Consider the following 13,236-nt stretch of genomic DNA (forward strand, 5'->3'; position numbering starts at 1 on the left):
GGTGAAGGAACGGAAAATAGGATTTCATCCTACAACTCACATTTGTAAAACCAGGCAACAAAAAAATGTCTCGCACATTAGATTTGCTTTATGATTTCTGCTAGTCATAAGCTACAACCGTGATGTCAAGTAAGTTAATTTATACTAGTAATTGATTAAAAATCAGTTACACCCATAAATAAATTATCCGCGGTAATGAGAGGTAGTAGCATTGAACACACACCTCCGAGGAAAAAACTGCGATGCTGCCTTCGTAGGAAGGAACTGGAGGTCCACGTCCACGAGAGACCAGACCACGGCGCGTTCCTTTCTTGTGTTCCACGAAGGAACGGCGCAGCTCCCTACCCTGTACTGTACTCTACGAACTGCCTTCATTACCAACACATCGCTATCGCACGAACCAGCCCGCCTTCTTCCTCATCCCCGCTCTGCCGCCCATCGCAGACTCCAAAACCCTAGCCTGAGATCGCGAGGTCCCGATGTCGGACGTCACCGCCGAGTCCACGCCGCGGCAGCGCCCGCCCCCGCCCTCGCCGTCGCTGTCCCAGCAGCAGTCGCGCGTCCGTCAGCAGCCCCCGCCCGGCTCCGACCCCCTCGCTCTCGGCGTCATCATCTTCCTCGGCCTCTGCTTCCTCCTGGTGACCCCACACTTCCCCTCCTCCTTTTCTCAAATTCCTGGTGCTAGAGTAGTAGACTAGTGTTTGGTCGCGCCGTCTGTATGTGCGCGCGCGCGCTCCTGATCCACCGATTGGCTCATCCTTGGATCGGGCGCTGGGGTTTTCTACTTGTGGGATGTACTGGTCCTGTCCTTCCGCGCGGGATTGGCCGGTTGTGTTTATTACGTGCTTCCTAAGCAGATTATAGCCCTTTATTTATTACGATCTTATTCCCAAATCAGATGCTAATCATTAATATGGAAGCAACCTACTTATTAACCACCATAGTTTTCAACTCTAAAATGATTTTCCTGATAGTCTATGTTGTTCTGAACAGTTTTCTTCTGCGCGGTACCAAGTTTATATGAGGAATACTTGGTTGGTCCCAAAATCTACCAAGTCAACTATACAGTAGACTGCGATTTCACAAACATAGGGGTAGTGTACCTACTGAAACTAATTGGTGCTAAAATCATGTGTACAAGTCTCTGAAACTTCCCGAATAACACTGAGACATTAGGTAGGTTATGTTCTGCATGTCTGCAAAATTTTGAGATCTGACTCAGCTGCAGTCACTAGACACATGAAAGAAAAATGCTCACCGAAATAGCGTTTCCACTGGTTGGCTAGGTACCGCCTTACTTTCTGTCTCATGGCAGATCGATTGACTAGCGGCGAATACCACCCATTACTATTTCTTCCAGATTGTTCACATTTATAACTATTGGCTCGTGAAACTAGAATTTGAACCTCTTTTACCTGATACATTTATTGCATACAAAACTATTAATTTTATACTTTCTCGTTGAGTTTTATTTATTCAACACATACTCTTTGTATTTCATGCCCTGCTACTGCTACTGTCAGTGGCACCAGTTGCGAAATTTAAGCAATTTTGACTGAGAAAGATTGTAACAACATAGCATTCTTTTCCTGTTATAACTGATTGCTGTTGACTTAAATTGCCAGTAAATAACAGAAACGTGCAAGGCTAGTAGTAATGCTGGTAAAGCACTTGGATAAAAGCCAAAACTAGTAAGTGTCAAATGAGCTCAATATTGTTTATTACTAAAAAAAAACTTATGCAACAGAGTTGCATATATCCATAGGAGTTAGCTTGCCTGTGGAAAGTTTATACCACCCAAAAATTTGTATGGGCAAAGTAGTTTCTGCTTGCCTCTAAAAATGTTTCTAAGTGCCCAATGGTATTTTGATACAGAAAAGTGTCAAATGGTTATTCTTTCCTTGATTTTTCTACGAGGGTTAGGAATGCATGGATCTTTTGTTGGATATAGGATTGCATGTAATCATGTGAAGTAATGTGGAATTTTAGAGCAAATGTTTGGCATGGATGATGGATCTCCAAGCAGACATGGCCAAAGGAAGGTTGGATTCCTTGCTTCATTATGGAGTCATAGCGATGAATGGTTTATGTGTTCATTGTTCCCACCATTCAAAAGAGTAAATCGATATAACATTGTGGATATGTAGTACTCTCCATAAGTATGTATTAGAGGATATAGAATGATTTTACGTATTTGCATCAGCTGTGGTGGTATGCAAAAAAGGTCAGATGGATAGGGTGTTATCCTAGAGAAAATCACTCTCAATTACAATGGTATCTTCAATCCTCTGTCTACTTTTGACAACCATATAAGTATTTGCTAGCAGGAAAGTTCAGGTGTTCTGGGTTAATTTACTTAGCTAAAAGGACTAGTATTCCTAAATCAGTAAGAGTATGCTTATGCAGTACTAATTGTATTCTTTGATTTTCTGGTCTACTTTTTGAAACCATAAAAGTTTAGTGTAAGGACTACTTGCACTAGATCAGTAAGACTATGCCGTATTAATCATAAGGAGAAAGTCTATAAAGTCTAAAGGCATGCCTTACTTTAATAGAAGTAATGCACATCCATTTGATGAGAAGTGAGAATTCTAAATAATATAGTAGGATTAACTAAATTTGAACATCAGTGCAGACCTTAGTGAAAAGGAATCTAAAGATGATATGGCACTGCAACTTTCTTACTGTGCCTTACCTTAAAATAGAAAACTTGCAAATGTGACTTCTAAGGAGAGGAGTCAAGGCAACGGAGAAAGGCCACTTTCAGTTAGCACTCTATTTTCATCAGGTTCTAAATTCTAATGGAGTTGTATTGCTGCTATTGTTGAGCATTCTAAAATGATGAAATGAACGTCATCTGTTTTTGAGATAAATTGTCAAAAGCTTTGGTCCTTGCTGATGTGTTGCAATCCCATGCAAGCACGGAAGAAGGCTGATCCTAAAACAGTCTAGTTGCCCTTATGATCTTTTACAAGATTTACTTATATATCTAGTCTCCTGCCAGTTCAAAATGTTTTTTGAGTATGCTTATGCACATGCTTGGTCTATTATTTATATCAACTGACGCACATTGTGCTCTAGTAGGAAATTTAGTAAGTTCACTGGCCCTGACTACCTTATTGTGTATTGGCTGAAGTACACTAAGAAGAGGGATATCTGCATAGTACATACATTGGTTCTCTAATTGAAGCATGCTGTTTGGAGTTCACCATTAAATATCTCACGTATTGGTTAATATATGCAGGTTTCATTCTCAGCTCCATCCAGCATTGTACATCAAGTTCCTGAAGGACATGTTGGTGTATACTGGAGAGGAGGTGCTCTTTTGAAAACAATCACTCCTCCAGGTACCTTATTTGTTCGAATGTTTCTTCTCTTTGTTTTGAGTGCCTGTTCACTAATATTTTTCTTTGCTGCTAGGTTATCATCTGAAGCTGCCTTTGATCACCCAGTTTGAGCCAATACAGGTTACACTCCAAACAGACCAGGCAAGTGAATGACCCTGTTTTCCCTAATATTATGAAGCTGTGTTTTCACTCCAATTGTATTACTGATCGTGTCTGCTTGTCTGGATAACTACTTGTTTCGAACTTTTGAAGTACGAACTGAAGGACCGCTTAAGGCCTTAGGACCGCTATATTTCTTTAACAGTCCAGTTTGTCATGTAAATATATTTACGTGTCTTGTTATGCTAAACCAGGTCAAAGGTATTCCTTGTGGAACAAAAGGTGGTGTCATGATCAGCTTTGACAAGATAGAGGTATAATAATATCGTTTCTACTATTAATTATAGCTCTGTCCCATGGAGTTCATTTGCTTGTTTCTGAATTGGTTAATCCACTGGTGGGCTTGCAGGTTGTCAATCGTCTAAATAAAGACTTTGTTTATGACACCCTACTCAATTATGGTGTGCATTATGACAAGACATGGATTTATGACAAAATTCATCATGAGATAAACCAGTTCTGCAGTGCCCACAGTTTGCAGCAAGTTTACATTGACATGTTTGATCAGGTTGGTTAATCTTTTTCATTTAATCCACTTTTGGTTGTTTCCTACATGGTCCCTGTAAATCCTATGCAGAACTCTAATAAATGTGAAATGATTTTGAGAGGTAGCCAGGTAGGGCATGTCATGTTCTATATTTCTGCAACCTTTGAGATCTAACTCGAACACACCTGCGAGACCCAATGAAGACAACCAATTGCTTTGGTGGTTTTACAATTGGGCTAAGTATATGTGTCCTTTGTCTCTCGAAGATATTATTGATTTTGACCTTGAAATTTGTTAGATATATATTGAGATTACCTAGAAATCTTGAGTTCAGCAGAAAATTTAGTAATTTACCCATTTCACCTGATATGTTTCCCTTCTTACATTTAGCTGTGCAATATAGGAACCTTATATCTGTATCACTGGCTCACTGTCCTGCCAAAATTTCAGATTGATGAGACAATGAAAGATGCTATCCAAAGGGACTGCACACGCTATGCTCCTGGAATTGAAATCATCAGTGTTCGTGTTACAAAGCCGAACATACCTGTTAATATAAGGAGAAATTTTGAACTTATGGAGGAGGAACGTACAAAGGTATATATACATGCTACCTGTGGCAAAATCATCTGCGATACTTGTGTCCACACGAACAATCTTGTACTGTTATATACAATGCTGAGAGTGCTTGAGATTCTATTATTTGTGTAGCATACATATCATGCATTAGGGCTCCGTTAAATAGTAAGCAATTGTGGCTACTAAGTTAGTGCACTTAGTTAATGGCTCTTATTGATTTTTTTTAAAGAAATCAATCTGACTGTTAACGGATTGTTCTTGTTGCATATAACTGTGGAGTAATAAAAATCACAACCTTTATGTTTCTTATGTTAAGTTTTGCCAACTTCACAAGCAGCATCATGAATGCGCATACTCAAAGTAGGCGGCTTGTCATCAATGTTTTTAAGTCCTGGCAGATAATTCTTTATTAGATCATCAAGCCTTCTTGTTAGACTTGGCACCCATAATAATTTATTAAGACAGCCGTGAGCAGACCATGCAGATGGCCGAGCATTGAACATGGGTGGGCTTGGATGCGCATCCGTGTCTCTTGCCAACTGGTCACCTTGGTTCTCCATCATTGAGGATTTATGGGATCAGTATATACAAACGCATCTCTGATAGCAGCACCTTTACTTGTGAGCAGCTATTATTCTATGGTATTCTGATATTTGCATGATTCTGTACTTACAGGGAATGATTACTTGCATTGCCGTATTGATATAATGATGCCATCTCCTTGTTTCTGCAACTTTTAAGATTTGCAGAATATCTGTTGTATACTTAAACTATCTTCACTTTGCAGGCTCTGATCGCCATTGAAAGGCAAAAGGTTGCAGAGAAGGAGGCAGAAACTCAGAAGAAGATTGCACTATCTGAAGCAGAAAAGAATGCACTAGTGAGCAAGATCCTTATGCAACAGATGCTGACGGAGAAAGACAGCTCCAAAAGGCAGCAGCAGATTGATAATGAAATGTATCTTGCCCAGCAGAGAGCCCTGGCAGATGCAAACTATTACAGGTATGGCGAGCATTACTGTTTTCATTTTATCCTGCTCATGCAAGCTTTTTTACTTGTTAACTGAATGCATTTGGTCTGGTCTGTCTAGGATTACGAAGGAAGCGGAGGCTAACAAACTGAAACTTACTCCTGAATATCTTGAGATGAGGTTCATTGAATCAATTGCCAATAACACAAAGATTTTCTTCGGTGAAAAGGTATCGAATCGTTGCAGACATCATCTTCTTTTTCACATTTGGTGAGAATCCTGGGCTGAGCTGCCGGCTGTTCTTCTGCAGATTCCAAACATGATCATGGATCAAAGGTTGATTCGGAGCCACCCTGATTCTACTCCAAGCAAGGACCGCTTAGAAGTAGAGTAGTGCCTTATGTGGATTTGAAGTTGGTTGGTTGGTTTTGTAATCCCGTATGGAGGTTTGGCTTCATTTGAAACCCTTTGATCCATGGGAATCCAAAAGGATGGGATACTAGGACCTCTTTAAGATGGTAGTTAGCCTTCAGATTAAGCAAGGATTTAGAAGGTTGGATGTTGCCTCTTCATGTGCCTTGCCTGGCACATCTATCTAACTTTGCTGAAATATTTGGCCTACATTAGTAGTTAGCGTATCTGGAGTTGGAACAATATGCGCGCCCTTTTGATCTGTAAGGAAGAAATGCAGATCCCTTAACTGAAATATTTCGCATTCTTCAGTGACTGGTTCACTCTGTATATGAGCTTGCCCCATCAATGTAATTTGTTCTCTAAATGGTACTACAATTACTGAAAGCTCACACTGTTCTCCGGATAGAAATGTATGTCTATTTTTGATGTTACTGGCTGTAATGAACAAGTTTTTGGGACGTCCATGTGTTCTAAAAATCTTGCAATGGCTCCCCCTTGATCACCCACATTGCTTGCAGAAGCTATCGAGAAGCGAGATCGCGATCTAGACCAGGGTCGAAAGTGAAGAGTGGATTGTTGACAATGGCATGGGTTTGCGATCGACCTCCTGTTGCCTGTCCCCTTAACCTTGAAGGCTCATGTCCCTCCCGTGCTTGGTAGAGGTGGCGGCGCATGATTGCCCGTGAGTTACCAAAACCCTAAGCCTATGGGACATATAGGCTAGATTGAAGTTGGAAATATGTAAATTTGCTGGAAATATAAAAGAAACAAAGGAAAAACACAACAAAAGGGAGTGTAAATTAGTGCTTCTCATTGTCGAGCCACCTCACGTCCCACTCTCCATGGTTCTGTACCTAATAACCATAGGAGCCTCGACTTAGGGAAGATATAGGCTAGATTGAAGTTGGAAATAGAATGCGACGTTTTGGTCTTTTTGAGGTTGAGCTACATATAGCTCTTTATTTTCAAACAGTGAAAATTTGTACTTTAAAGTTTTTTTTTTAAATTGAAACAAAATTCTAGAGAAGCCAATGGTGTATGCCACAATGGTGCAAATTCTCAATGCAAACCAATTTGTATTATAGGCTATACGAAATTGATAAAATATGATAAATTTTATAGTCTTGAAATGTGCAATATTCACTATAAAAATTCCCATTTTTTTGTAGCCTAGAATATGAAGTAATTTGTATTGAGATTTTACACTATTGTAGTATACATCATTGGCTATCCCTAGAATTTTATTTCGAATTCTTTAAAAATCAAACTTCAAATGTTTGCAAATAAAAGGCTATGTATAGTTTGGCATCCGTTTTAAGTTTTCCATTAGAAATATGCAAATTTTCTGAAAAATAAGAGAAAAGAAGGAAAAAACACAACAGAATGGAGTGGGAATTAATGTTTTTCATTGTCGAGCCACCTCATGTCCAAGGTTTAAAATAGCACGCTATTTCTCCGGTAATAGTGCCTATAGGGTCCACGCTAAAATTTAGTAATTTTGCTCGTTGTGGTGCTATTTGCGAAATAGCATGCTATATCCGAGCTAAAACTTCATAGCGTTAGCGCGCTATTTTTTTCCAGACAAGTTGCTTTCACTTTTTCATGGTGATGAATTGCAATCTGTTGGTTTCACTTCTAAATCAGAAGATAATATCATTAATGCTAATAATTTTTAATAAATAATTTATACTATATTGTTGCTCAACCTGTGCAATCCCGGTTTAAGCTGGGTTCTGTTGGTTCCTCAAACCAAACCGTGTGCAGCAGTTTAAACTGGATTGGTCTGGTTTAAACCATTCCGAGAGGAGGGGATTTGCCGGGTTGGTGCGGGCTGGTTAACCGGTGTAGTTGGTTTCACACCGGTCAGTGTCCAAGCCCGCCATCGTCGCCGCCAACGGCACGGGAACCGTCCCTGCCATCGCCACCACCGTCGACGGCGTGCTCCGGATCCCCACCCAGTCCTCCGCCAAGCGCCGACGCAAGCTGCAGCCCACGCGCGCCGACGGTGGCGCCATGCTCCCGCTCGCCGCCGTGCCGCACCCCGGCGCGGCCTACTACTCCGTCGTCGCCGACCCGCTCCTGCAGGGCGGTGGTGGCGGCGGTCTCCGTCGCCAGCGGCCTCGCGCCCGTCGCCGCGGCCCAGCAGGGCCTCGTCCCCGTCTTCGCCGTCCCGTCCGCCGCCGGCAGCCACATGAGCCCGATTGATTTAGATTGACGGTTTGGACTGGTTCGGCGGTTTCCAGCCCGTCGCCAACCCAGCTAATATTTTTTTTCTTGCGGGCTGAATCCAGGAACCGCTCAAACCGCAATAAACTGCTCGTCCGGTGTGGTGCGGGCTGGGTCGCTGGTTTACACGGTTTCAACCCAAACCATGCACGGGCTGAGTTGTTGCCTTGTGAATTGCTGATGTTAGCTTTCTAAAATATTTGAGATCTATTTTTATATGTGGTTATGTATGGATGATTCAGTCACTTTTAAACTATATATCCATTCATTCTAGTAAAATTATTTATTTTTAAGCTATATTTAGTATTATTTTGAAAACGTTATTTAAAATATATCGCGCTATTAGCACGATATAGCGTTCATAGCGATTGAAGGAGGCTGCCGCTATTTCATTTAGCACACTATTTTAAACCTTGCTCAACGTCCCACTCTCCATGGTTCTGCACCTAAGAACCATAGGACTATAGGAGCTTCAACTTTGAATAATATTCGAACTACAAATAGCACTCGGTGTTTTTATTTGAAACACTTACCTGTGAAAAGATACAAAGTAAACCGTTGGGTGCGGTGTTTCTCTCTACCATCCACCGCCTGGTGGCACACAGATGAGTGATCACGGACGGGTCACTGCCTCACTGTCACTGGAGATGTCACGCAGATCAGTAACCATAGCGTGTACCAGTGGCGAAGGCACGCAGACGCAGGTAGTAAAGCAGAGATGCCATTTTGCCGCAAATGGATAGAGACAAACGGAAGTCACATCCGCACATGGAGGCAAACACAAGAATATATGTCTTCTTGGTCCCTTGGACACGATGGCACACGGCGCGGCACGTTACCCTACTGAACGAATGCTACTTTGGGGCAGTCTGGACAGGGAGCCCCACGCAGGGCAGCACCAAACGTTTTGTTCATGAAAATGGAAGGACCCTGCCACGGCCATGAGACTTCTTCAATCGTGGTCAATGTGACCACCCACCCGCGCCCTTCTCTTTTTTCACCAGCTACCTACAAGTACTCATCCAGGACAACAAAATCACCAAGCTGTACAAAATCATGTACTCTACCGTGCTAGTGAAAGGGCAAACAAAGTAAAGGAGAGAAATGGAAATGTGTGCATTTAGCCTGGCCCTCATCCCCTCTCACTTCTTTTGCATGCCAAAAATTCATGCGGTTTACACGACCTACCTAACCTCAGGACTCAGGTAATGTTGGAAGATATCGCCATCGATCTGCCCTGGGTCTATTCAAGAACATTGAAGAACAATATGGAGGAAAAAACCCTCAAAGATGTTAATTTAGCGTGTGAGCTAACTAATTATAATTAGACCACCTATTTGTTAGCCGCTAACAACTTGGACCATATGCAAGAAGATCGAGCGTGGCTTCGAAGTTTGAACCCTTTTTTGGACATATAATTCAAAATTTCGCATATCATCTCGTTGGCTACCTTTGGTTTCTCTTCGGTACGACACTGTTGTTCTTAGGTCACTACCGTCACGACTGTAGGGGGGGGGGGGGTTGTGGTGCTAGAGATACATTTAGTAGTTGCAGATTATACGGGATTAGGTTTGAACTATTTCCATATTAGATCTCCAAAAGTCTTGTCGACATTCAAGTCTTATAATACTATGTAACTCGTTCGGATGTAACTCGTTCGGAGAGACTCAATGCAATCATCCATCACATTAAGCCAAACATCATACTCTTTCAGCGCCACATCTTATTCTGGGAGCTGGCCTCAATGCACTCCGCTTCTATATGTCTCCAATCTTGTATCAAAGACGCAGTAATGCACACCACCCATCAACGCTGCCGGTGACAGAGCTTGGGCCAACTGGTTGTGGGGGCAAATGGGTAGAAATACACCTATATATGTGTGGGTTTAACACTTGCTTCGACCTTCGAGTAGATAATTATTGATACGCACAAATTTGTAGTTGAAATCTAGTGTAACCCAAGATTTTGCACTTATATGTCGCACACCTATATGCGAGAGTTTAACACTTTATTGCTTGCCCCCTCTTAATATGTGAGATGCAACTTTGTTGCCGGAAATTCAATTCGGCTCCCGGGTGCGTATGCTCCCTATACCGAAAAATTATATTTCGAGTTGTCGAAAAATTTTGACAAAAAATTCTACATATACATCTCCATAATATATGTGCATTCCTCAAGTTTCAGGAAAAATCAATATTATTTGTGGCCTATGTAAAAAAGAGAAAATTTACCTTGTAAAAAACATTATTTTTAGCACTGAGTTTTGTCTTTTTTTACACACGTCACATGACAAGTCCATTTTTTTATGAAACAACTTTGTGAGCACGTAGCACGTGAAAATGTACGTGCGAATTTTTGTTTTAATTTTTTTGAAATTCAAAATATGTGTAAGATAAATTTTAAAATAAAGGGAGCATATGCTCCCATGTTCCAAAACACCACTCCCCTTTGTTGCTTTCATCAAAGAAAAAAGCACTACATTGCATCCATGATGGGTAAATGATCGACCGGTTTCACAACCTAAAGTTAAATTCTACTTAACCATCCACCAAGAAGTGAGAGAGGTTAAGTGCACAAATATGTTTGCAACCAAATCATGACTTGCCATAATTGGCGATCTTTGGGTGCCTTAAAGTTAGAACTGTAGTTTGTCTAGAATCTTCCCCATCCGAGGCATATTGGGGGTCAAATGGGCTAGAAAGACATTTTGAGCCACTATTTGCGATCAAATGCCAAATGTAAGAGGACTTTAGGGAAAAAATCTTCGTCACTGAGGGTCACAGTTAACTTTTATATATGCTTGTATCTACACATTCTCTGTATATCTTCTTTTAATCTCTCTTGCTTCGAGTAGATAGTTATCGATATGAATAAATTTGGAGTTGAAATCTAGTGTAAATCAAGATTTTGCACTTATATGTTACACAACTATATGCCAAGGCTTAACACTTTGTTGTTTACTTCCCCTTAATATGTGAGATGCAACGTTGTTGCTTTCGTCAAAGAAAAAAACATTACATTGCATCATCTATTTTTTTTAAAAATACATTTTAAATTAAATTTTAGAAATAATACACTTTTTTGGAAACTTTTAAAGATAATATGGCCTCGGCGTCCCCTACACCGAATGATTGATACATACTTATGGGCGTACCCGACACCAAAAGGTTCCCATAAAAGATGACCAGCTAGCCTACTGCTGCCAATAGGTACTTATTGGCATACCCGACGTTACTATGCCAATAAGTACCTATCGGTAGGGGACGCCAAAAGGTTATTGTTGGCGTAGGGGATGTTGGGGCGGTATTATTTTTGGAAATTTCTAAAATCATGTATTATTTTTATAACTTAATAAAAAAAGGTATTACTACTTAAAAAAAATAGACATTACATCGACGATGGGTAAATAACCGATCAAGCCACAACCTAAACTTCAATTCTACTTAACCATCCACCAAGAAATGACAGAGGTTAATTGCACAAATATTGTTCGCAACCAAAGCATGGCTTGTCCTAATTGGTGATCTTTGAGCGACTTAAAGCTACAACTGTAGCTTATCTAGGATCTTGCCCACGAGGGGCAGATTGTAATATCCTTGTTTGGTTGAGTAAATATTTACTTCTTTGTCTCCTACTATGTTATTACAACCAATATATTTCTATATAGATTATAATAGCATCTTATATTACTTCCCCGTTTCATGAAACTTGTGTGAGTTTAACTAAATTCGAATTTAGCTTATCTAGGATCTTGCCCACGAGGGGCAGATTGTAATATCCTTGTTTGGTTGAGTAAATATTTACTTCTTTGTCTCCTACTATGTTATTACAACCAATATATTTCTATATAGATTATAATAGCATCTTATATTACTTCCCCGTTTCATGAAACTTGTGTGAGTTTAACTAAATTCAAATTTATCTGCATACTAGATAGTGTCTAGATACATTAAAAATTTAAAAATCTAAGATAACTTTGATGGATCAGAGGGAGTATTAGAAGAAGGGAGCAGCTTCAAAGAATTGAGCAAGTTTTTTTTTGCTCTATCGGTTTTGATCGCAACGTTTTTCAACTGCTATTGTGTCTCATTTGGTTCGTGTCTCAAGGCCATCTTTCAAGTGCAATTCAGAAAAATGTTGACAATTTTTTTATTGGATAAATAACGAACACTAGCTAGCAAAATAACTTAGCGAAAAACTAATTTATATAGTATTTTTTAGGCTGAATAGTGGGTTTTCCACTGTGTATTTTTTATTTTGTATAAAGAAAATGCTTACAAGTTGTTAGTTGATTGATAGGAGCAACTAGCAGAGGCCATAAGTCCCCCACCCCCAAAAAAAAGGGAAAAAAATTCTAAAATTCTCTACCCAAGCTGGTATGTCATGGTATGATTTTCTCTTGGCTGTGTGAATTATAAATGCAATTTCATCCTTGAATCTCTTCCAACATCTATAAACATTAGGGGAAACAACCTTAAAAATGAAGTTATTTCTCATAGTTCAGATAGCTCATGTAATCAGCACAGTCAGCTCCGTAAAGAATGGCTTGAAGATAGCAAGCTTGAGACTGAGATTTGGGGAGTCCATGTAGGCACAGATATTGCCATCATAGGGAAACAAAAGGGCATTAAAAAACAAGTGATCCCTTGTCTTCAGTTGGTGCTGCGCACACATGACACATGAATAATCATCCATCAAAAAATTCTTTTGATGAAGCATAGCCTTAATGTTGAGTCGATTAGAGCAACTCTAGCATACCCCCATCCGTGCATACCGCATCGTGCAGATGGGGTAGTGCTGTATCCACCAAAATCGAGCGATGCGGGCGAGCGACCGAACAAAAACGTAATCGCGAACCGCAAACACGAAGCAGTTGTTATTCGCGCCAGAAATTCAAACTAGATTATGGTAGTTCATCAGAGTTCATCTAATTTATATAATTGTGCAAAAGAAATCCTAAACTCGATGTTAAGCTAGCCTGGAATTTACACTAGTATCACCGGGGCTTGGGGCAGCGGCCAGGGGTCGGTGATTCACTACTCCTGGTTGACGTC

The 13,236-nt window shown here is 40.5% G+C and overlaps 1 protein-coding gene across 1 annotated transcript; it reads left to right on the top strand.

Annotated features, from left to right (window-relative positions):
* Nucleotides 1-464: 464 nt before the first annotated feature.
* Nucleotides 465-6,382, top strand: LOC124702667 (erlin-2-B-like). The gene is made up of 9 exons (XM_047234826.1): nt 465-638; nt 3,245-3,347; nt 3,421-3,488; nt 3,701-3,760; nt 3,856-4,014; nt 4,444-4,590; nt 5,360-5,574; nt 5,663-5,771; nt 5,853-6,382. Exons 1-9 carry the CDS (start codon nt 480-482, stop codon nt 5,934-5,936), a joined length of 1,104 nt encoding a protein of 367 aa, XP_047090782.1. The 5' UTR covers nt 465-479; the 3' UTR covers nt 5,937-6,382.
* Nucleotides 6,383-13,236: the final 6,854 nt, after the last annotated feature.

This window comes from Lolium rigidum, chromosome 3, assembly GCF_022539505.1.
Source record: "Lolium rigidum isolate FL_2022 chromosome 3, APGP_CSIRO_Lrig_0.1, whole genome shotgun sequence".
Classification (NCBI taxonomy): domain Eukaryota; kingdom Viridiplantae; phylum Streptophyta; class Magnoliopsida; order Poales; family Poaceae; genus Lolium; species Lolium rigidum.